This window comes from Eschrichtius robustus, chromosome 2 (assembly GCF_028021215.1).
Source record: "Eschrichtius robustus isolate mEscRob2 chromosome 2, mEscRob2.pri, whole genome shotgun sequence".
NCBI lineage: Eukaryota > Metazoa > Chordata > Mammalia > Artiodactyla > Eschrichtiidae > Eschrichtius > Eschrichtius robustus.
The window spans coordinates 179,308,514-179,332,689 of NC_090825.1; the positions used below are offsets into that span (position 1 = coordinate 179,308,514).

General features: G+C 62.2%; 2 protein-coding genes across 2 annotated transcripts; both read right to left on the minus strand.

Annotated features, from left to right (window-relative positions):
- Nucleotides 1-1,949: 1,949 nt before the first annotated feature.
- On the minus strand, nt 1,950-8,731 carry TPGS1 (tubulin polyglutamylase complex subunit 1). Its single transcript, XM_068537465.1, has 2 exons — nt 8,358-8,731; nt 1,950-2,719 (listed from the first exon to the last, which is right to left on the minus strand). The coding sequence occupies exons 1-2, from the start codon at nt 8,729-8,731 to the stop codon at nt 2,185-2,187; spliced, it is 909 nt and encodes a 302-aa protein (XP_068393566.1). The 3' UTR covers nt 1,950-2,184.
- A 1,154-nt stretch (nt 8,732-9,885) lies between these two features.
- MADCAM1 (mucosal vascular addressin cell adhesion molecule 1) lies at nt 9,886-14,635 on the minus strand. Its single transcript, XM_068535085.1, has 5 exons — nt 14,575-14,635; nt 14,130-14,402; nt 13,451-13,771; nt 11,055-11,510; nt 9,886-10,188 (listed from the first exon to the last, which is right to left on the minus strand). The coding sequence occupies exons 1-5, from the start codon at nt 14,633-14,635 to the stop codon at nt 10,079-10,081; spliced, it is 1,221 nt and encodes a 406-aa protein (XP_068391186.1). The 3' UTR covers nt 9,886-10,078.
- Between the last annotated feature and the right edge of the window lie 9,541 nt (nt 14,636-24,176).

A 24,176-nucleotide genomic window follows, 5' to 3' on the forward strand; every position in this document is an offset into this window, starting at 1 on the left:
GAGAGATCCCTGACACAGTAGGAGGACGCCTTCCCCCAGAGAAGCTGGGGAAGAGGAGGAGCCTTCGGGTTGCTGTGGAGTGAACACTATGGGGGCGGGGGGTTTGGAGGGCAGGGAGTCCGAGCGTCCACACTGCTGTGAGGTCAGATAAGCAGAACAGTTCAGCTTCCCCGCGCTGTGCCCGTAAAGGTCAAACCAGGACTTCAGGACCCAAGACCAGGCGTGATGGTGACTCAGGGGTGGCAGTGAGGGAAGGTGGCGGGGCAGGGCAGGTGACCTCAGATGGAGTTGGCCTCAGCCTGATCCGGGGGGGGGGGAACCCTGGAATGTGAGTTAGCGTCCCCTGAGGCAAGCGGCCAGCTCTTGGATCCCCCTGTGGTCACTCAGTGGCCACGACCCCTGGTGGTCACTGGCCACTCCTGCCCCAGATGGGGGGATGAGGCCTCCTGGGCCACATGGCTTGGTCTCTGGTGGGGCAGCTGTGAGCCTCGGCAGATGGGAAGGGGATCTGGTGGCACCAGTGACACCTGCTACACAGCGTCTAGCCCAGGGGACCACAGAGCTGACCGGAGGCTGCTGGGGCCCATGAGTCTACCTGCACTGCGCATTTCATGCGGATGTCCTGCCCGGCCGCGAGCTCCGTGCCGCAGGGCCCTCAGCACAGCTCGCTCCCCGAGGCCGTCCAGCCCCCTAAGGGCCTCAGCCCGCTGACACGGCGGCCCATTTTCTGTGTGCGGTGTCAGTAACAGCTAATGCTGACGGAGGGGGCACCTTTGTGAAGCTTCTGGTTATGTAACAAATGACCCCCAAACTTCGTGGCTTGAAATAGTAACATTCATTCATTTACCTGCAAAGCAGGAGTCTCTAGTCGGGAACCTCTGTGTGGCCTGTGCTTCCTCAGGCCACTGCGTCCCCCGCCGGCACCCGCTTTTTGTGACCCTGCCGTGGAAGCCAAGTACTGTCACAAAAGCCACCAAGTGCAAGGAGAGGGGATGCAGATTCCACCTCTTACCTGCCCCTTAGTGGCGGGGTGGGAGATTCAGGAAGAGCAAATGGGAACAGAAAGGAAGCCGTGGCTGCTTTTGGAAAACACAGCGCAACTCACTGGTGTATCGATTACCGGCCAACGGCAGGTGCTGGGAAATGGGAGGCTAGGGAGGTCCCTGCCACTGGTAGCTCGAAAAAGGCTTTAGATTCTGTCCCTGTGTGATCTCCCTCAATCAAAATAGGGGCGCCCTGGGTCCCATTTAACAGAGGAGGAAACTGAGGCCAAGAGAGTGAAGTCACCCGCCTGCAACTGTCCTGGGCTGGGAATCTGCTTCCTGCGGAATCCTCCGTCCAGGACGTGCTCCTGCTGGCGGAAAGGGGGACACCCAGGGTGCTTGGTGACTCTCACGGGTGTGCCTGGACCCCGGACGGGCCCCGTGGCGGTGGTGAAGGCGCTGTGGCTCTGGGTTACAGAGCGCGGGCCCGGGTTCGGATCCCTGCTGGCCCCTTGCTGGTGCTGCGACCTTCACTCCTCCGGGCTTGGTTTCCCCATCTGCCAAATGCGGGCAGTGGATTACCTTACGTATAGGGCGGCGGTGAGTCAAGACATTGTCAGGTCTCAGACGTGTTAGCTGTTTCCGTCGTCACCATCATGACTACCTGCCCAGCTGACCTCTCCCTTTGGTGGTTGGGGAAGCTGAGGTCCAGGGAGGAACTGCTGGGGCGGGGCGCTCGTGGAGGGCAGGCGGGGGGCCAGCCATGCCTCCCAGGTCTCGGGGCTGTGCGTCCAGGCCCCAATGCCCTCTGCTCTCATAAAGCTGAGTCCAGGGGCTCCCTGGGGTTTCTGGGCAGTGGTGGGACCCGCTGGGGCTGGCCGGAGTGCGCCCGAGTGGAGAGCGTTTCCAGGGAAGCGTGCTGGGGGCTGGACACGGGTGCACACACACACACACACACACACCAGGTCAGCCCGGGGAACAGATTTTATTTCTGCTGAGGAGAGGGGCCTTGGCAGGCGGGCGGGAAGGGACCCTTGGCCTCCCCCCGAAGGGGGCTCGGGCATCATTCCAGGTGGGAAGCTGGGTGAGGGGGGCTCCCTGCACCCCTGGCATGCAGGGACACCCCAGTCCTGGCCCCGGTGAGCCGGGCCCCGAGGGCCCCAGGTATCCGGGTGGAGGAAGCGGCGGCCGAGGGAGGGGCTCAGCCCACGGGCTTGACCTTGGCGATGAAGAGGGCGGCCGCCTTCTCCAGGAACTCCTCCCGGGTCATGGGGGCGCTGGGCCGCCGGGCCACCAGCGCGCGGTCCATGGCCAGCGCCAGGCTGTCGGGCCCCAGGCGCGAGCCGGCCTCCAGGTAGCGCGCAGGCGCGGTGTCGTCGCTGGCCTGCAGGGCCCCCTCCAGCGTGTCCAGCACGGCCTGGCCCACGTGGCGGTCAGCCACGGCCAGGCCCGGGTCCTCCAACAGCCGGTAGAGGGCGCCGGCGCGCGCCACGAACTCCAGTAGCACGAAGCAGGTGAGCATCCCCGCACGGAACACGGCCAGCGGCACTGCCTCGTGGTCCCGGCACTGGATCTTGCGCAACAGCGGCGCCACCACCTCCTCGGGGGCCTCCCCGTCCCGGCAGATGCGCTTCAGCAGCTCGCTGTACGTGCGCCCGTCCAGCCCCGTCTTCTTCTTGCGCCCGCTGGCGCTCAGGCACTCGTAGGCCACGCCGACGTTGTTGTTGAAGGCGGTCCTGCGGGCGGAGGGGCCGTCGGGCCGCGCCAGAGCCCCGCCCCTGCCCCCCGGCCCCTCCTCCAACGCGCCGGCCCGTCCAGCCTCAGGGCCTTTGCACCAGCTGCGCCCTGACCTGGAGCGCCCTCCCCCAGATCTCCCCACAGCTTTAAGCCTTTGCTCAATGTCACCTTATGGGGGGGGGGGAACCCTCCTTGACCCCCTAACCCCTTCCTGTACTTCTCTTTGTGGTGTCCTCACGAGTTCCCTCCCTCCCACCAGCTCAGCCCAGGGGCCTATGTCAGGGAGTTTATCTGTTGGTCACTGTTACAGCCCCAGCGCCCAGAACACTGCCCAGGAGCCCCAGAAACGTCTGCTGACTCCGACGATGGGCGTCCGCCCACGGACTCTCCATTCCATCGATGATGTGTGTGCCCACGGGGTGTCACTGTGGCAGGACACATCCCTACCTTTTAACCTGGGTTGCCTCTTTTCACCCCTGCAGGCCCAGAGGCAGTAACCCACACTGTGGCTCAAGCCCGCTGCCGCCTGTCTTCGTGGGTAAAGACTTATCCGCAGGTGGCCACGTCAACCCAGACATGCTGCCTTCTGCTGCAACAGCAGACCCGACGGTCACGTCAGGGACCAGCCACGGCGCTGACACCACTTACCGCCTGCCCCATGAGGTCCCGCCACGCGCCCTGGCCACACTGGAGCCTCACAAGTAGTTAAGTGAGTGGGCTGGGGTGAGCCTGGGCATCTAGATAACCCGGGTCTCATTCCCATCCTCCTCTCAACAGCCGGCGGCCGGCCGAGGCCCAGTTCCATCTCCACTAAAGCAAAGGGGAAGTGGGGCTCAGGGCAGTGGCCAGGCCAAGGGTCCCACAGAGGAAGGGGGCACCCCCAGGGCTCACATTCGCCTCTTCTGGGAGCCCAGCTCCACTCTTATCTGTGGGACCTGTACGGGTCAGCGTGGGTGCGAGCCCGGTCCACACTGGGCCGGAGCGTGGCAGGTGCCCAGGGCAGGGCCCAGGGATGGACATGCTCACCCAGTGAGCTCCGTGGGTCAAGGCCCTTTACAGAGGAGGAACCGAGGCCCAGTGGGGAGGGGGGAGGACCTGGGGTCTTGCCTATCTGGGATTCACTTCTCACTTCTTGGGTCCTTAGGATGTGCTGGCGCTTTAGGGTCAGTGAGATCACTCCGTGAAGCGCTGGGGGTGCCAGACGCAGCGCCATGCTCCCGTTCCCAGGACTGGCACCGTGTTAGCTGCTGCCGCCTCACAATAACCACTTGCAGGAGCTTTTGTTGTCAACTCCTTTCACCACGACGAGTGGGTCCGGGGGACCTGGCAGTGATGATGTCCGTGTCAACTCTGTGGCCGCGTGGCAGTTACCGCCACACCTAGATCACATTGCAGCCTGAGTTAGGAACTGGGAGCAGCTTGGCTGGGTGGTCCCGGCTCAGTCTGCAACCAGGACCCTGGCAGGGCTGCTGTCCCCTGAAGGCTCCCTGCGGAGGCCTCTCCCCACGGGGCAGTGTGAGTGTGCTAAGGTCACGGCGCTGGACCCTGGAGCAAGTGACCGGCAGGGTGGCAACGCAGGCAGCTGCCCAAGGGTGTGAATACGGGGGGGTGAGTGCACCTCGGGGGCGTCTTGAAGGCAGGCCGCCCCACCCCCACGAGAACATGGCCCACTTCCCGTGGAGGGTCCACTCGCCGCAAGCCTGAGTGAGCAGAGCCCCTGCCAACGCAGCAGCAGCCGTGTGAGGCCACTGAGGTTTCGGGTGTGTCCCTGTGGCCTGACGGCTCGTCCTGATGGGGCCTGAGCGTCCACCATCCGCCCAGCTCTGCCTGATGCCTCCCCAAGGAACCTGGTCGACCCACTAGTTGTCTTGAGCTGAATCACTCCCCCTGGAGGCGGCGGCGTGCGGGGACCCCTGAGCACCCTGTGCGCTCAGCGCTGTTCCTGGCTGGCCCAGACCTGCACCGGATCTAGCCACTGCGCTCTGCTTCCCTCCTCTGGAGAATAAGGGTTCTAGTCCTTGCGTCTCAGGATTCTTGGGAGGACAGAGGGTAGATTTTGTGGCTGGCGTGTGGCAGGGGCCCGCGTGCGCCTGTCATTAGCTGTCACCAGCTGCCACTCAGCGCTGTCCAGGTTCTGTGTACCATGGGCGTCGCGGGCAGGAAGATGCACAGGGGGGCAGTTCCGGTCCAGGGAGATGAGACCGTCAGGCAAGAAGCCAGAGGAAGGCCACACCCCATCTCAAGGCCGCCCTCCCGGGGGCTCCCAGCCATGAGGGAGCACCCACACCGTCTGCCGTCCTGGGCTCTGGTCCTCAGGCTCCGCCTGTGCCAGCTCCCACACGGAGCAGTTTGCAAAGCACGTGGGCATTTGTTAAAAAAGAACCTATTTATGGGTCTTGTCACGGAGACACGGAGACTTTCCGAGGTAGACCGGGGGCTCTCGACGGCGTGACTCTGCCCCCAGGGGACACTGGTGACAGTTATGGTTGCCACCACTGGGTGGGTGGAGACCCAGGAGGCTGCCCAACACTTGCAGGGCCCAGGACGGCCCCGCACAGAGTGACCGCGCCCCGCCCCCCCCCCCGCACAGCGTTAGCAGTGCTGAGGAGGAGTGACTCTGGTTAATCGTTTGGAAAGAAATTGGGTCCTCTCCCTGCTCACACCAGATGCCTGCATACATCCCCACTGAATCAGGCGGTGTAAACCAGGGTGGCCCCCAGCGTCTGTGGGTCACCTCCCCTCCCTCCCACTCAGGCGTGTATTTAAACGCGTGCGGCACTCCAGGACCTCAGAGGTCAGATGGTCATGGGACGTAGTCTCCTGGGGGGGTCCGTGGAATCCCATAATCTGGGGGGTCTTGTCTGAGGAGATTCTGCCCCCAGGGGACACTGGGTGACGTCTGAGGATGTCTGTGCTTGTCACCATGGGGGGGGGGGGGCTCCCGGCATCGCGTGGGTGGGGGCAGGGAGGCTGCCCCAACCCCACAGAGCCCGGGACCCCCCACAGAGGATGCTCGGAGCCGAGGAGACTGGCCCAGACCCTTTGGCGCTTTTGCATGTTCTCTGGGGCCACGGGGACCTGCAGCGGTTGGCACTCTTGCTGTTCCTGTTAGCACGTGGCAGCTTAGAAGGCGGCCCTGGGCCACCGTGCCGGGCCTGCTGTGTTTGTGCTCTGAGCGCCGGTGGAATCTCAGTGCCGCCGTCACCAGTCCTAGCAGCCAGCACGTGTGATTTCGAGACAACAGCAGAGGGGAGTTTGGTTGAGTTCTCCCCAGATCTTTCGTGCTCAGGTCGACTGGCAAGAGCAGCCCCGGGATTCCCCGGCCCACCCCTCAGCATAGGGACGAGGCTGCCCAGCCTCGGGGGGAGCCGCCTGGCCTGGCTTCTGCTTCTGACCCGGCAGCCGAGGTTATGGGGCTCCTCACTGGGAACGGATCTCTGAGTTCAGCAGCAGCCCCGCCTCGGGGAGACCAGGTGCACCACCAGCACCGGCCGCTCACCCTGCTCACTCTTCCCCCTCTGCTCCTCCTGAGAACCGCTCCAACACCCCTTCAGTATGGTGAATGGGGCCCCCCCAAGTGCACGTCCGCCCAGAACCTGTGAGTGTGACCTGATTTGGAAATAGGGTCTTTGAAAGATGTAATTAGTTCAGGATCTGGAGATGGGGTGAGGTAGCCTTAAATCCAACGCCAAGTGTCCTTTTGAGAGAGTGACACAGAAGAGAAGCCATGGGAAGACAAGGCAGAGGCTGCGAGGATGCGGCCACAAGCCAAGGATGCTTGGAGCTTCCAGAAGCTGGAAGAGGCAGGAAGGACCTTCCTCTATAGCCTCCAGAGACAGCACAGCCCTGCTGCCCCCGGACTTCGGACTTTGGCCTCCAGAACCGTGGGAGAATAAATTTCTGTTGTTTTAAGTCACCAAGTTTGTGGTAATTGGTTACAGCAGCCCCAGGACACTCAAATGGCCCCCTTGGTTCTAAATCCAACAGACGCTTCTCAGCCCTCATCTCTAGGGCCGTTGGACGCAGGGCCGCCGCCAGCCCACAAGGTGCCTTTGCATAAATTAGGCAAAGCTCTGCAAAAAGCCTTCACGTAAAGGTCCTCGTCTGTGACGTCTATGGAGTGAACGGCTTGTGCAGTGCTTGACCTGAACGACTGCACGTGGTGACCCTGCCGCTGACTCTTCTCCTCCTTGGAAGATGTCCTGGTTCCCTGTCTTCTGGTTCCCTCCTTCATGTCTGTTCTGCCTTCTCACGCTTTCCTGTGGGTTCACTGAGGCTGTGGCTCCTCAGAATCGGGTCCTGGGCTCTTCTCAGCTCCCCTAAGCCTTCACAAACACCCCCCCGCCACCAGGTGACAACCACCCGGCCCCGTCACACGTCTCAGCTGCCGACCCAACTGTCCACCTTCCTGCTTCGAGGTTTTCCCAGCTCCCAACTTAACGGTCCCCAAGCCACTCTGGCAACTTCCCCCAACCCAGTGACCTCCCATCTCATGGACCACCTGGGGCTGTTCCTGAACAACCCCCTGCGGACCCAGCAGAACCCATGGATGCCCACCAGCCCGCTCCCCGCCAGGTCCCCATCTCAGGGGTGGCCCTGGCCATTCCCTTTTCTGGCTGTCACTTTGGACAACCCGCTTGCCCTTCCCCTGTGGTGGAGACCGGGTGCTCCGAATGGAGCCCGAACGGATGCCCGTTCTCCACACCCCTCCCCACATCCGGCTCCCTCCCAGCCTCTCTGTGCTCCCCTGCTTGGGGTCCGCACCTTGACTCTCTCGGGAGGGCTGCCCCCAGGGAGGCGGGCGCTGGGGTCAGGCTGAAACGCTCCCTTGCTTCGCTTCCTCCCCCTTCCTGGGCTCTCTGGGGACTACCCCCATCCAAGACCCAGCCCACCCACATCCAGCGCCCACCCTGTCTGGTTGATGCTGCGAGTCAAACAGCTTCTCCCCATCCACCTGACACGGACCATTCCCTCACCCGCTTCTAAGGCGGTGGGGGTGGGGGGCAGGCGCCACCCCCTCCACCCCTCCATGCTTCAGCCCTGCGAAGGCTCCTGGCCTTCCCCTCCCCCGTGGGTCGCACACTGCAGCCCCACAGCCTCCAGGCCAGCGCACCCGGTGGCCTCGTGCCTGCAACACCTTTCCCTGTGTGTCATGCAGGCCCCTTCCTGGACGTCTCTCCTGCCCGCAGGGGACCTGGATTGCTCTCTATCTCCACGGCTCAGCCCTGTAAATATTCATTTTCTGGCTGAATGGACGGGGATGCTACCACGCTGGGAACGAGGCAGATAGGAGAGACCTGGCTCGGAGGACTTGCTCTGCAACCTTGGCCAAGTCCTGTCTGGGCTCCATGATTTTCAAAAGTGAGGTGGGCTGCAAGGGGGACCTCAACACCTGCAAATAGGCATCACCAAGCCCAAGTCGGCCAGAGCTACCGGCGCCAGCACTCGGGTGGCCCCTCCGGGGCCCTGCAGCCCGGCGCCATCCGCGCCCCACCCGCGCCAGGCAGAGCGGACTACAGTTCCCACCACGCCCCGCGCTCGAGAGCCGGCGCCGGGGGCGGGGGGCCGCGCGGAGCCCGCTGGGAATTGAAGTCCGGCCGCGGCCCCTACCCGCCCAGGCCCGGCCCAGCCCCGCACCTCTGGGAGTGGTGAGCCAGGCGAAGGTGCCACAGCGCGCGGCCCAGGCGCTGCTGCTGCAGGAGGAGCTGGCCCGGGGGCTCCCCGGCGCCGCCGTTTGCAGGAGACCGCAGGCCCATGTTCTCGAAGTAGTGCGCCAAGAAGGCGATGGGCTCCTCGGGTCGCGCCTCCAGCACCTTCAGCAGGGCCGCGCGCAGCATCTCCGTCACGCCGGCCTGCCGCAGGAAGTCCTCCTCACTCTCGGCCGTCGCCGCTGCTCGGGACACCCCCGGCCGGCCGCTGCCTGTGAAATTGGCCGCCTGGGCCACAGCCAGCCGCCGCTTCTCTACTGCCGCCATCTTTGCTGAGGGCAGCGGGACCGGAAGGACGTCCATATTTCACAGTGCGCTGTCACCTCGGGGCGGCCATTTTGGTTGAGGGCAGAGGGCGCCCGGGTCCCGCGGGGAGACTCTGGGAAATAACCAGCGCAGGCCACCCTTTTCTCTAGGTTCTCATTGGCACTCACTCTCTCTCCCTTTTCCTCTTTAGGTGTGCTGGTTGGCTTTCCTGGCTTAGGCCCGGAACTTAAATTTTGCCAGACTCCAAAATGGATCCCTAGGAAGGGCTTGGTTTCTGGTATGAAGCCGGATTGCTTGCCATCTTGGTAGTGGGCGAGTCCTTCATTAGCATGGTCCCCTAGCAACCGGTCTCATTGGTTACCAGGGAAGCCCCGCTGAGAGTGGGCGGGATGGTTCCACCCCAACTCCGGGACTGAGCGCCGCTCCCGCCCCCTTTTCTGATTTTCAACTCGGAGCCTTTGTGCTCAGCCTGGCCGTCAGCCTAACCCAATCTCCGTGCGAGTTTGTAGCTCACCTCGTGGGGAAAGGCTCTCTCCCCCCACCAGGCTGGGTTAGGGGTCTGGTCTGCGCTTCCGCGGCTCCTAGTCCGCTGTACGGGTTCACAGGGCGAGTGGACCACCCACGGTCCCCAGTTCCCCGTCCCAGGCTGTTACCTTTCCTCACCACTAGAGGGAACTTTCTCACACCGCATCCTCTATAGCGCTAAACTCTCCCATAGCTCCTCGGTTCCAGAAGGCTGACGACCCTGGCATCTACAGCCCTTCATCTGCCGGTATCATTTCCAGCCTCTCTCTCGCCTCTCCCCACGCTTTAGCCTCCAGCCACCCGAAAAGAGATGCAATTTCCCTTATCAAGCCACCTCTCTTCTGTGTCTTTGCCCGTGCTTCCCTCCAACAAATACTTTTCTCCGCTTCTTTTGAGGACTCCTAGTTACTCATTAAGCGCCAGTGTCCCCATATGCAGGGAAAGGCGCCAGACAGAGCACACGCCTCTTCCCCCCACCCCTGGCCACGTGGGGCTGGGGTGTCCTGTCCTTCCTTGTCTCTCTGGAGAGTCACCTAGAGCAGAGGATGGTTGGAGCTGTGCCGGGGATTCCCCGTGTCCTCAGACCACGACAGGAACCACCGAGGTCAGACCAGATGCTCTTTATTCTCCAGCTCTGCACCGTGTGTGTGTGTGTGTGTGGGGGGGTGGCGGCTCCCCAGGGTCCCCACTGAGGGGAAGCCCAGCCAGCTGGGGAGACTGGATGTGCTGGCCATCAGGATAAGGGGTCCACGGTCAGCCCCCCTGCTGTCCAGAACCCTGCAAACATCCTCTAGTCGCAACTGAGTGGAAGGAAAATCCCCCTCCGTGTGGTCCAGGCGGGGCAGGGGGCCCAGGTCATCATCTGGTAGGCCGGCAGCGTTTCCACAGGCGGTAGGTCAGGAACACCAGGAGAAGCAGCCCCAGCACCAAGCTGCCCGTCCACAGGGATGCAGACGTTAGCGGGGAGCCTGGAGAGAGAGGCATACGGAGCCTTGCACCTCTCTGCAGGTTTGGGGAGCAGCCCAGCAGAGTCGGCTAAGGGCTCCCGGATTGACCGAGTTCCCTGAAATTTTACGAAGGACTTCACGGTTTAAAACGACTTCTGAAATGTATAAAAATCGCTGGACTATCCAAAGTCCTTTAGAGTGAGTCTTTTGAAAAAGGTACATAGGACCTTGTAGTCAGAAGTGAGCTGTCCAGTGAGGGACCACTCGCCACAGCTGCATTTGAAATGTGATCAGTCTGAGTGGACAGCGCTGTCTTTGTAAAACACACATTGCATTTTGAAGACTTAGTTTGGAAAAAAAAAATCTCATTCATGCTTCTTTATAGATTACATGTTGAAATGATAACGTTTGAGATATATTGGGTTCGATGAAATATATTGTCAAACTTATTTTTACCTTTTTATTCCTGAATGTGGCTACCAGAAAAACGGAAATTACCAAAGTGGCTGTATTCTTTTTTTTTTTTTTTTCTTTTTTGGCCACGCCACACAGATCTTAGTTTCCAGACCAGGGATCAAACCTGCGCCCCCTGCAGTGCAAGCACGGAGTCTTAACTGCTGGACCACCATGGAAGTCCCTTCTATTTCTGTCTCTATTCCACAGGCTGTCTCAGTCCATAGAGTTTAGAGTTTACAAAGTGTTGTGACACCTACACAGTCCCTGAAACTTAGTTATCGCCATGCAGGCAGTTGTGATCTTATAGGGTCACAGAAGTCCACTGGACAGCTGGGGACACAGGCTGGCAGGGCCCCCCTTGTCTAAGGCCAGACACAAGGTTCCCCTCCCTCTCAGGCTCCCCCAGTGCCCGCCCCAGCCCCTGAACTCACAGATTTCTGAGGCCACGTACAGGTTGGCCGTCTGGCCCCCTGGGTCCAGGCAACACTGGAACCAGCCCTCACTGTGGCATCTGGCCCACAGCACGCTCCCGCCGCTCAGCCAAGCCTGGGCCCCCACCTCCCGCGTCTCGTAGGCTGCCAGCCCGCCGGGGGCCCGGGTCCAGCGCACGGCCACACCTGGGCCGCAGACCACCTCACACAGCAGCTCCAGGCCCCCTGCTGCTGACAACTGGCGGATCTCCGGGCGGCAGGGCCTGGTGGAGCTGTTCCGGGGCACGGGGCCAGGACTCCTGGGGCTGTGGGTGGAGGCCTGCTCTGGGGTGGCCTCGGGGGAGGTGGTGACGGGGGGCTTCGGGGATGTCGTGACGGGGGGCTCCGGGGACTCTGTGGTGCTGGGCTCTGGGGGGGTCATGACGGGGGGCTCCAGGGAGGTCAGGCCCTGCAGGACTGGAAAACACGGCAGCCATCTGTTCTTGCTGCTGCCCAGCCCCTTCTCCTCCCTCCCTCTCTCCACCCGGACCACATGGTTGGACCAGAACCGCTCCAAGCCCCGTCCATTCACTTGCGTGAATCGCAGGGTATCCCAGTGGGCAGGAGCCGGCTCGGGGGTCTGTCATGCCCCTCCCCCAGCGAGCATCCAAATCTCCGTGTCTCACTTTCCTCAACTGGAAAGCTGGGTGAGAGGTCCCACCCCAGGGGCTGGCGTGGAGAGTGACACAGATGTTGGATCTTATTATTATGGGACTGAGGGGTGGGGAGAGGGAAGGGGGTGCCCCGCCCCCTTGCGGTGCAGATGAGAGACTGAGGCCCCGAGAGGGGATCTGTCCGTTCCGCTGTGTGACGGCTCTCAAATCCGGAGGACTCTGTGCACACCCTCCCAGCACACCCCTGCCTCCCCCCCCACCCCTGCTTCCACTTGAGCCAAACCTTTCCCGGCCCCCAGGCCTCAGCCATTAACATGAGTATCGGGGTGCCCTCTCAGAGAACGAATCTGTGCTTCCTTAGTGAGAGGCTGCCAGAAGCTTGGTGATGCGGTCAGGGCCTGTCCCGGATGAGACAAACTAATAACATCTGACATGAACTGAGCACCTACTGTGTGCCAGCCCCCACGTTAAATGTTGTCAATCGTTAGTTCATTCAGCAAGCATTTCTTGTGCACCTACTATGCGCCAGGCTCCGTGATAACAGTTATTGAGTAATTCATTCAGGATGTATCTATTGGACACCTACTGTGCGCTGAGCACTGTTTTAGCCACTGGGGGGACAGCCATGAACGAGGGTGACACATTCCTATCTCGATGAAACCAATGGCAGGGGAGACAGATAATGGGAAAAAAAAATAAAGAGAGCACACAGGAGTCAGATGTTGATAAAAGGTGTCAACAAACATTCAACAGAAGAGAAAGGGCCTGAGTGTGTGTGTGTGTGTGTGTGTGTGTGTGTGTGTGTGTGTGTGTGGTGGGGGTGGGAGTGGGGTTTGACCCCTTGGACAGGGAGGTCAGGGCAAGCCTCACTGGGAAGGAGACCCGAGGGAGGTGAGGGAGATGTGGGGAAGAGCATTCCCGGTGGAGGGCACAGCAGTGCAAAGGCCCTGGGGCAGGACTGCACCTAGGGTGTCGGAGGAACAGCAGACTGAGTGAGGGGTAGAGAGGGAGGAAGTGAGGCAGGGGGTGGGGGTGGGAGATGGGGCAAGCAGGTCAGGCTCTGCAGGGCTCCATGGGCGCGGGGAGCTTGGGCTTTCACCCAAAGGGAGGTGGGAGCCCTGGAGGGCTGTGGGCAGAGGAAGGGCAGCACCTCATGGGGCCTGGCTCAGGGTAGGTGCTCAGCGAATCTGCTGAATGAATGAACGAGTGAGAAGTAGCCCCTGGCTGCCACGAAGTGACAGACTAAAGATTGAATGCAGGGACTTCCCTGGTGGCGCAGAGGTTAAGAATCCGCCTGCCAACACAGGGAACACGGGTTCGAGCCCTGGTGCAGGAGGATCCCACATGCCGCGGAGCAACTAAGCCCGTGCGCCACAACTACTGAGCCCGCTCGCCTAGAACCCGTGCTCCTCAAGAAGAGAAGCCACCGCGATGAGAAGCCTGCGCACCACAACGGGAGTAGCCCCCGCTCGCTGCAACTAAAGAAAGCCCGCGCACAGCAACAAGGGCCTAACGCAGCCAAAAATAAATAATAAATAAATTAATTAAAAAATAAAATAAAATAAAGATCGAATGCAATTTTTCCTTGGCTGTGGTACTGTGACCTGCCCAGCTGGCGACACAGCAGGGGAGGGGCTTAACCAGGATTCCATAAGAACCACTGGGCACCGCTCATCAAGGCTCACAGGCGCTGGGTGGTGTGACCTCACCCACTTCCTGGGGGACACTGAGGCACAGGCTCACCTGGAATGGGCTGGCGGCGGCTCAGCTCCAAGCCGGGCAGCCTCATGGTCGCCTGGCAGTGGAGGGAGGGTGGGGTGGGTGTCCCCAAGGTGGGCAGCAGCCAGCGCTGTCTCACTTGGAACAGCGGGTCCTCGCCCTCCTGGGGCTCCTCCATCACATCCCGGAGGGCCTCCACCCCCTCCAGTTCCTGATCTCCCAGGAGCAGGGACATGGAGAGGGTGTCAGGGCCAGCAGGCGTGACGTTGTGGGCTGTGCAGGCCACCTCCTGGTCCGGCCCGGCCACCAGGGCCTCTGGAGCCACAGTCAGTTGGTCCGGGAAGGCTGTGGAGAGAGTGGAGGAAGGGGGTGGGCAGAGCTCCGAGGGTCAGGGCTGGGCCCTGAGGAGGGGGCGTGGGGACTGCTGGTGCCCGGGGACAGGGAAGACCCAGTGCCGCACCCGCAGAAAGGGCAAGGGGGTCAGGTACAGGAGGTTTGGGGGTGGATTGGGGGAGAGGGGATGCGGGGAGGAGGGAGCGGACTGCAGATCGACTCAGGAGGACCTGCGAGGCCGGCTTTGAGCTGGGGCGGGCTGGGCAATCCCGGAAGCCTCCCAGGCAGAGGTGGCACAAGGATAGAGGGAAAGCAGGGCCGCTGGCTGGGCCCCGCGTGTGCCACGGCGGCGGGAGGGGCGGGGGCTCACCGAACACCAGGAGCCGCACGACGTGCTGGAAGGCGACGTCCCCGCAGGAGCCCACGCACACGCGGGGCCCCGCAGCCGACAGCGAGGCGTTGAGCACGGAGAGGACGCTGCTACCCGCGCCCGACTGCACGGCGCCCAGGCTGGTGTCCAGGCCCCGCCACTGCACCGAGGCCGTCCTGCCGTCCTCGCAGGCCAGGCGGCAGGTGAACTGTAGCGACTCGCCCACGGCCACCGCCACCTCGGGCTCGGGGGGCTCCACCTCCAGCGGCCCACCTGCGGGCGACGGCGCTCTCAGCCCCGCCCCGCGCCCCCAGCCCCAGCCCCCTCCTCCGAGGCCCTCCAATGTGGGATCCTCCCTCGCCTCCCCAAACCTCCGCACTGCCCCTCTCCGAGCCCCTCCTCTCTCCCAACCCCTTCCCGGCTCGGAGACCCCTGCCCCGCTCACCGCGGCCCAGCTGCAGCAGCCCCAGAAAGAGGGGAAGCAGGAGGGCGAGGCCCTGCTCCATGCTCGGTCCCCGGCTCTGTCCACTGCCCGCGGGGGAGGTGGCTTAAATACTGGCGCCCCGGGCTCCTTCTCCCCACCCCCCACCCCCCGCCCCGCGACCCCGCTTCCCCTCCCCCTCCTCCAGCTGCTCCCCGGGGGTTTCCCGAGGGGGTTTCCCGCCCTGACCCCCGACCCTGGAGGCGACAGAGAGGCAGGGACTGGGGGCCAGAGATGGGGGCGGGGGAGGCCGAGGTCAGAACCCGCGGGCGGAGGGTCTGGGCCGATTCCAGGTTTCAATTTTAGAGACTGAAGATCGGAAGATGGAGGCGGGAGAGGGCTGACTGTCGAGGTCAATTGAATGGAAATCGGAGCCAGGCCCAGGGCTGGCGCCGGGCTCGCCCAGTCGCGGGAGTCTCAGCCCTCGCTGCCCGGAGCGGCCGCGCGGGGGCGGTGGGGAGCAGCCCTCCCCGAGCTTGGGCGGCCGCGCTGCGGGAGGAATCCGCTTGGAAGATGGGTCCCGTCAGGGATGAGGATGGTGTAGGGTGTGGAGCCGAGGCCCACCCGCCTCTGAGCCTGTCTCCCGTCCGCCAAACGGGCAGGCGTGATGGGAGCCTGGGACACCGGGCATGGGGCCTCAGTGCTCTGTTCCACACAGCGACTGGGGTCTGGGCTCCCCACGAGAAGCCTGGGGGAGGGGACCCCCAGCAGGCATCGGCGAGGCCTGAGAACCTCATCATCCCAACGCTAGAATCCATCCACTCTTTCCTCTGGGCCCCTCAGCCTGGCCCCAGTTTCCTTCACAGCCGTTCACCACCCAGCACCCAGAGTGGATTTAGAAACACCCTCTCAGCACGTGGACACCCCACGGCTTCCCCTGGCAGAGGGAAAAATCCCAACTCCTGGCCGTGGCTGGAGCCTATGAGACTGGGCAGCCTCTGGACCAGGCAGCCTCAGGACCTTAGCCTGAGCCTCCCCTGCTCCGTCTCTGCCCAGATGCCGCCTCCTGAGTGGGAAGCTCCCCAGCCAGCTTCCCCCCGCCCCCTGACTTCCTCGCAGTCCTTAACGAGGTCGAGCGGCTGATGTCACATCCCCCTTGTACTGGGAATGGGGGGATCTCGTCCGCTGTGACCCCAGACCCCCTGTGCAGCAGGCACGGCACGCAGGAGGAAAAAGATGGAGAGTCCTGGTTGCCCCCCCACCCCCGCCTGACTTCAGGGTGTGACTTCTGCCTCAGTTTCCCTGACTTCAGTGTAAGAGAGGAGTCGACAGGCCATGTTGTTTCTAAGCACCACCAGCCCTGCCCGTCTGTCTTCTCAACATCTTAATTGTCAGAGGTAGAAACTGGGGCCTAAGAGCAGGGGCCGGTGGGCAGGGGAGGGGAGCTGAGCGCGGGGTTGGGGTGGGTGGGGTGCCGCTGGGGGCAGGGGAGGGGAGCGGAGACTCAGGGGGCCCCAAGTGTGCGAACCCAGAGTCTAACTTCCTTGGTCCCATCCCCCTCCTACCTCGGTGCCAGGAAAGGCCGCACAGGAAGGCAGCTCCAAGGTGCCGCCCCTCCCCAGGCCGGAGGTGTGGGCCCTTCTCGGGAAGCTGGGCCCTTAACCCGGGTGGGGGTCAGCAAGCCTGGTGAATGGGTCTCTTCCCAGACCCTGACCCGGCTTCCTGGCACCCTGGCAGCCGAGGCCCTTGCAGGGTGTGGGCTTGCCCCTCCCCCACCGTCGCTGGCCCCTCCAGCTCCAAGCCTCTGCTTGCGTGAACGAGGAGGGTTAATGACACCCGCGGCTTAAGAGGACAGCGCTAAGGGGACCACGATGACCGCCGCATCAGCAGAGGCCACCCTGAGGAAGGGACAGGCGGGCTCAACAGAGGAAGAAGATTCCGGGCAGGCGGGTGGGGAGACAGAGACAGACAGACAGACGGAGGGGTGGGGGGAGAAGAGAGGGACGGGGCAGGTGACTGGAGGGGGTCTGGATGGACCCCAGGAGGGGTAGGGCCAGCACCAGCGGCGGGGGGGGCGGGGGGGGGGGGCGGGGTGGGGACTGAACTGCACTTCCCACCTGCCCCAGGGACATCTGCTCTTGTCCTAGGTGACTGAGCCCACGGGAGCCGCCTGGGTGGGGGCTGAGGTCCTGGCTGTATCCCCCCAGCCTGGGCTTCCTGCTCTTGGTCCCCCCTTCCCAGCATCGCCCCCCCGCCCCACCCGGAGGAAGTCCTCAGTGGCCTCTGTAGGAAGCCTCCTTCCCATGGAGGTCCCGGCCCCCACCCAAGCCCAACCTTCCCAGGATGGCATCGGGGCTCTGCAGGGCACTCGGGGCCAAGGAGGGTGTCCAGAGAGGCCAGCACCCCAGCCTTGGGCGATTCCCATTCCCCCAGGACCCCTGCACCCCGGCTGGCCAGCTCCCCTCACTAACATCACTGGTCACTTGGGAGCCTCACGGATTTTCTTTGGGGTGAGCTGGAGCCCTGAGGGCAGGGCTGGGTCATTTGCGGCCCCTGTCAGGTGCCCCACCCAGCTCTGGTGCTGAAGCACCCCAGACTTTAGCCTGAGCCCCCTCCCTGGGTGGCTCCCTGCCTCGGTGGTCTCAGGGAGGCTGGGGGAGGAGACGGAGGCTGTGAGGGGTCGCCTGTTACATAGCCAGCTCTAGAGCTGGACAGGAGCTGTTGCATCAGGCCTTCGACGTCCCTGCTGGCCCCTGAAGTCCCCTGGCCGAGCTGGGCTGAGGGGGTGAGGATGGCTGACTGGTGGACGACTTGGGAGCCTCGGGGCGCCCTGCCTGTAGAGGGGGAGGGGTTGGGCTGGGGTCACCATCAGCGCCCAGAGCAGACCCCTCAGGACAGGCCCAGACTGACTTTAGCAGGTGTGGGCAGACCAGGGTGGAGCTCAGATCAGAGGTCTGCTCGCCCAACACCCACCCACCTGTCCCTCTGGCTACTTGTCAGGCAGCTGTCCACCCAACCATGTAGCCATCCACCCCCAACTGAACACCCTCCCCCCTCTACACCACCCCACGCATCCACTTTGGCAGCCCTGGTGTGGGGACCAGCTGTGTCTGAGGAGGAAGGCACTGCTCTGCCTGACCAAGGAAGCAGACCCAGTGCTGTGATGGCGGTGTGGGTGTTCCCTGAGGAGCGGGAGGGCCACCCCCAGGGCAGAAGTGCTGCAAAGAATTCAAACAGTTGACAAGGAACTGCTGTGGGTCACTAGGGCCAGCGCTGGGCCAGCTGTGTGAAATTCCAACCTTGCCTAGGCCAGCTGGCTGTAGCCTAGCTGATCCATCCCAGGGCCCGGCTGGGGAGGTGACAAGGTTGGGGCACAGGACAAACTCAGGCCTGGGCAGAGCTGCCAGCCAGGCACGGCTACTCACCACCTGAAATGTAATTTTTAATTTAAATATCAACCTAAAAACAGACGTTTGATCCACTTATTGGAAAACTTTTAAGTACGTTTGGAACAATTTGGGTTTATGAATCTCCTTTTTCATCTACAATTTTATTATTTTTTATTTTTTTGGGCTGTGCCGCGTGGCTTGCAGGATCTTAGTTCCCTGACCAGGGATCGAAACTGTGCTCCCTGCAGTGTAAGCGCAGAGTCGTAACTACTGGACGCCAGGGAATTCCCTCATCTACAGTTTTAGGAAAGCTTATATACAGATGAAATACTTCCAACGAAAATTAAGCAGAAAATATAGGTAAGAGTAAAATAGACCCTGGACTTAGAGAATTTATTATGAGTGAAGAACGTAAAAATCTCAATATTTATTGAGTATTTCATGTTGAAATGATAATATTTTGGATACGCCTGGTTAAATAAAGCACCTTTTTTTTTTTTTTTTAAATTTACTGACTTTTGGCTGTGTTTGGTCTTCGTTGCTGCGCGTGGGCTTTCTCTAGTTGCCGTGAGTGGGGGCTACTCTTCGTTGCGGTGCGCAGGCCTCTCATTGACGTGGCTTCTCTTGTTGTGGAGCACGGGCTCCAGGCTCGTGGGCTTCAGTAGTTGTGGCACGTGGGCTCAGTAGTTGTGGCTCGCGGGCTCTAGAGCGCAGACTCAGTAGCTGTGGCGCACGGGCTTAGTTGCTCCGCGGCATGTGGGATCTTCCCGGACCAGGGTTCGAACCCGTGTCCCCTGCATTGGCAGGTGGATTCTTAACCACTGCGCCACCAGGGAAGCCCTAAAGCACCTTTTAAACACTGATTTTCTGTTTACTCATGGCACCAGTTTCTCTTTCCGTTTTTTCTGTGTGGCCATTGGGACTCTCTCCAGTGGGGGGGGGGGGGGGGCTTGCATTGGCTTTGTGTCTGTGAGCACAGAATGGAAATGTTGGGGTCCTCCACCGGACTCCAGGCTGAGCCCTGGGACCCCCGCTGTGCTGAGGGGTTAGGTCAGTGGTTGTCACACTGTGGAGGCTCCCCGCATTGAGGGGCTGGGGCCAGGGAGCCACTCCACCCCCCCACAGCGCCCGGAGAACAATTGCGCCCCAGTGCCAGCGGTGCTGGGAACCTCAGAGGTTGGGAAACCCTGGGTGGGAGGCTGCTGGTGGACGACGTGGGAGCCTTGGGGCGCCCTGCCTGGAGAGGGAGAGGGGTTGGGCTGGGGTCACCGTCAGCGCCCAGAGCAGACCCCTCAGGAAAGTTCTCTGCCCAAGGGGCCTGTTTCAAGTGCAGGGTCTGTACCTGTGACATGAGTGGGACCAGGAGGATCCGAGCCTGGCAGCGAGGTCTGGATGATGGGGGGGGGGGTGCAAGTTCAGAGCCCAGTCAAGGTGGGGCTGGGGGTGGTTCTGCAGGGAGGGTGGGAAACTGGGGTGGCAGGGCTGCGCCCGGGTGTCTGGGGCAGGGCTCTGTGGGTGCTGGGTAGGGAATGGGGCCAAGGTCCAACGTCCAAGGCTGAGACTGATCCAGGTAAGCTGGGTGCCCAGCAGGGTGAGGGTCAGGGTGAGGGCTGAGATCAAGGTCCTGCTGGGGCCGGGGGTCAGGGTCCTGCCGGGGCTGAGGGTCAGGGGTCGGGGCTGAGGGTCAGGGTCCTTCCGGGGCTGAGGATCAGAGTCCTGCCGGGGCCGAAGGTTACGGGTCAGGGCTGAAGGTCAGGGTCGGGCCGGGGTTGAGGGTCAGTGTAGGGCCGGACTGGTGCACCCACTGCGCCGCCGTCCTTGATGACGAGTTCCTCGGCCAGCAGGACGCGGCGGTTCAGCTCGGCTCGGCCCCGGGAGGCGCCGCATCCTTCAGCCACTAAGGCAGGAGCGCCCGGGTCCCGGCTCTCGCCACCCGCGCGTACCGGCGTCTTCTGCGGCCGCCACGCGCTGCCGGACTACAAGTCCGGGCATGCCCCGGGCGCCGGGGTGGCGGTCCGGGGCGCGTTTCCCACAAGGCCGCGCGCAGCGCAGGGGCTCTCTAGCCCCGACTGGCCAACGAGGTGGCGTGGCCCTCGTGCCCGACTCGACGGCTGGGGAGGGGGTGTCCGTCTGCGCGTATTTTAGGGCGAATGACAGCGGCGTTGTGCCTCTTAAACGTCCCGCCCCCAGTGCTCCTGCTGCGCTGGCATCGCCGGGGACCTGGACGGGGAGGTACGGGGCGGAAGCCCCTGAGGCGGTTTGGGGTGGGTTCGGGGAAGCGGCGAGGCCGCGGGTCCTCCACCCCGAACCGGAAGGCGCCGACCCCGAGGAACGCACAGAGGGGCGTGGCCGGGCCTGGAGCCGCCCCTGCACCGCCGCGGCTGGGCCGTGGCGTCGGGGCTGCGGGGGCGTCTCAGCGGCTGGGGTGGGGTCGTGACGAGGGTCGTGTGTTGTGATGGAGTCCGTGCCAGGCGGCCAGAGTCCTGTTGCCCGGCCCAGGGTCACGGTGCTGGGGCCCTGAGTGTGTTCTCTAGCGCTGGAGGATGACCAGGCTCATGCTGAGGGTGGTTTTGTCTCAAGGGCCCTGATGAGGGTCACTCATTAAGACACAAATAGTTATTGAGCGCCCACCAGTTGCCAAATACTGTTCTAGGTGCCCGGGTGACAGCAGAGAGCAAAGTGGGCCGACCCTGCCCCGAGGGGCTTCCATTCTTATGGAGGCGGGGCGGGGGCGGGAACCAGGAGGTGTAAACATTAAGTATAATAAACAGGCAGCAGTGTGCCTGTAAATGTTGAACAGCTGGCACTTTAGGGCCAAAAGCCCTGCTCTGTAGCTTTATTTCATGCTGATTCCTGGGTGTAAATACTCCCACCGTGGCTGATGGGAGCTGCCAGCATGACATCGACTTGCTAAGTCAGCTCTCATGAGCTCCAGCCCATCACTGTGCTGGAGACAAATGCTATACTATATTAGTGGGTGATAAATGCTGTGGGGAAAAAAAAAAGATGGAAGGGGGATTGGCAGTGTGGACATGGGGCAAGTTGTAGGATGAAGTTAGTTGGGCAGATGGCAGAGGTTTGAGCAAAGACTTGGGGGAAGTGAAGAGAATTAGGAAGCATCTATGTGGGAAGGAGTGTACCGGGTAGAAGGTACAGTGAGTGCAAAGGCCCTGCATCTGGGAGGCCAGAGGGGCGGCCCTGGAGGGATGGATAAAGCCAGAGAGGGGAGAAAGGACCTGGTCGTGGTCGGGTAGGACTTTGTGGGCTCCAGGAAAGGCTGCTGAGACGCTCTCCAGGCCCCCCCCCCCCCCCCGCAATTCGAGCCCTTCCTTCCTCTGGACCTCGTGTGCTCATCCTCATAATGGGGACTCGGCGGGCATGCAGCGGGGTACCCAGCAGGACAGGAGAGCTGCTGCCTCCCTGCTTGGCTTGGTCCCACGTGGAGAGTCGCCGCCGGCTGTTTCCCGGATGGAGGCAGGAGGGAAGCTGGCAGGTTCTCTGAGTCCTGATCCCTGGAAGAACAAGTCTTCCTTGTTAGTCCCCGCCCCCGGAACAAAGGGGCAGGCGGCCACCGAGGCACGTGAGTCTGAGTCAGGCCCGAATAAGGGACAATTGCGAGGGCCCTGGGAGGTGGGAGGTGACAGATCTCAGGCCAGGAGGGCAGGGGGAAAGCTGGCACCGCATGGGGTGGTGTCCCCGCAAACACCTGGCCTGCGGCGCCCCCATGCCAGGGACAGAACAGCAGGCCATCCAGTAACCCAGCTTCCTGGGGTGCAAACTCACTTTTAGCTCCCAGATGGTTTTAGAGACGGGTGGGGGACCTCGGCTCAGCGCAGCAGTGTCGACAACCCCTCACCCCTTTCTTTTTAGGGTATTTGTGCGCCTGCTTTAGACTGGTGATGTGCTGGACCCCAGGACAGGGCACGCACAGCCTCCGCCTCTTCCTCTGCGTGTGTGTGTCAGGAAGGAGCAGGGCAGAATCGGACAGTAAAGAACTAAGGAGAGCAACTGGGCCCCTCTTCTCAGTCGAGGTCAACTTCCTTCAGGAGACTCAGGTCAAAGCCATTCTTGACACCTCCCTTTCTCTTAATACTGACCACTCGCCTCCTCTGCTTCAAACCCTCCAGGGCTCCCACCTCCCTCGGGGTAAAAGCCAAGGTGTCTCTGAACCCACAGGGCCCATAGATAACCAACAACCCACCCTGTACAGCTGGCTGACCAGGTGCATGTCCCACGGAGTCCCAAGCCCACAGTCCCAAGACTGAACTCATGATCTTCTAAAGGCTGCCCCTCCCGCCTCTGCTACCTCCCCGTTACCTGCAGCTCCATTCTTTGAGGTGAGCAGACCAAATCCTGGAGGCTCGTAGCTCCCTCCCTGCCTACATCAAATCTGCCTGCAAACCCTGTTGGTTCTAGTTTTAAAGTAGACCCAGGGCTTCCCTGGTGGCACAGTGGTTAAGAATCTGCCTGCCAAAAAAAAAAAAAAAAGAAAAAAAAAGAATCTGCCTGCCAATTCAGGGGACACGGGTTCAAGCCCTGGTCCGGAAAGATCCCACATGCTGTGGAGCAACTAAGCCCGTGCACCACAACTATTGAAGCCCTCGCGCCTAGAACCTGTGCTCTGCGACAAGAGAAGCCACCGCAATGAGAAGCCCGCGCACCGCCACAAAGAGTAGCCTCCACTCGCTGCAACCAGAGAAAGCCCTGGTGCAGCAACGAGGACCCAAGGCGGCCACAAGAAAAAAAAAGTAGACCCAGAACTCACCTGCTTCTCGCTCCCTCCTGCTCCATCCCAGCTAAGCTGGCCCCACAGTTCCTCGGCCCGAAATTCCCCACTATCCTCCCTGACACCCCACATCCCTCCCCCGCATCTCCCCCACCCCACCCCTCCCAGACCCCCGCTGTCCCGTCCGCCCCGGCTCCCAGTGCCGCCCACGGCCTGTTCTCCCCGAAGCCGCCAGAGGGCGCCTTTGAGCAACGAGCCCGCGTCCCTGCTCTGCCCGCCGCCCTGGGGGGTCCCGCGTCCCCCTGGGTGGGAGCTGAGCCCTCTGCGACCCCGGGTCCTGCACCACCCGACCCACCCCGTCCCCTCCTGTCCTCACCTCCTCTCTCTCCCCCTCGCTCATTCCGCTCCGACCACCACGGGCCTCCCAGCCGTCCCTCCCACACGCCGGGCGCAATGCTGTCCCAGGGCCTTTGTTCCGGCGGTGCCCCTCTCAGGTGCGCCCTCTCCCCAGGTCTCCCCCGCTCTCTCCTCACCTCCCTCTGGTCTCTCCTCCAGTGACACCTGCTCAGTGAGGCTTCCCCAACTGCACTCCCCACACCTCCGGCCCCTCCTTGCTACTTGCCTTTAGCACCTGCAGACTTACTTGCCTGCCTCTCTCCATAAAAAGGGGACGAAAGGAGTTTATGGGTTTTGTTCACCCCTGTTTCCCCAGTACCTGAAAGTGCCTGATGATGCACAGCTGAATCCTGGTTGAAGTAGTAACTGTGATAAGGGCTGAAATTTGTGGAGCACCGGCTGTATCCAGGCGTTGGCTCGGCTCTGCAGTCTCCCCCAGACGCTGCCCGCACCTCAGCCTCGTGGCTGGGCCTGTGCCCTGCTCTCACGCCCAGCTAGGCTTCCTTTTACTAGTTCTTTGATTTGCCCTCTGCTGCCCCTGTGTCAGTTCGGATTAAAACACGGCTGTTTGCATCTGCTTTGAACTAATTGGCATCTCAGCTCACCTGGTGGAGTGAAGATTTCTGGGCTGGAGTTGCAGAGACAAGTGAGCCGGTAGTGGGGGGGCCGGCAGGCTGGGGGAGTGCCCAGTTCAGGCGGGGAGGGAGCTGGGCCTGGAGGTCCCCAGAGCACCCTTCCCAGCTCAGGCTGCTGGTCTAGTCTGTCCCTCCCACCCCGCACTCCGTATTAGCCCTTGGTTCTTTCCTAGGGCACAGAGGGGAAATGGAATCTGAATGTAGGGTCTCATCTCTGGGGCTGTAACACAGAGAGGAAACAGTGGGGGCCGAATCCTGACTGGAACCAGTGTCTCTAGCTGTCTTCACTCCAGGGCTGGCTGATGGAGCCTGGGCTGGGGGCCCCAGGCATGGGGAGGGCTGGGGTCCTTCCTCTGCCTGCCCTGGGCCCCGGAGGCTGACCTCAGTGGGGTGTCCCTGGGCTCCTGCAAGTCTGGCCGGTGTGGGTCAGTGGGAGGCGCTAACAGGCAGAAGGAGAGGGAGGTGGGGTATTTATCCCCC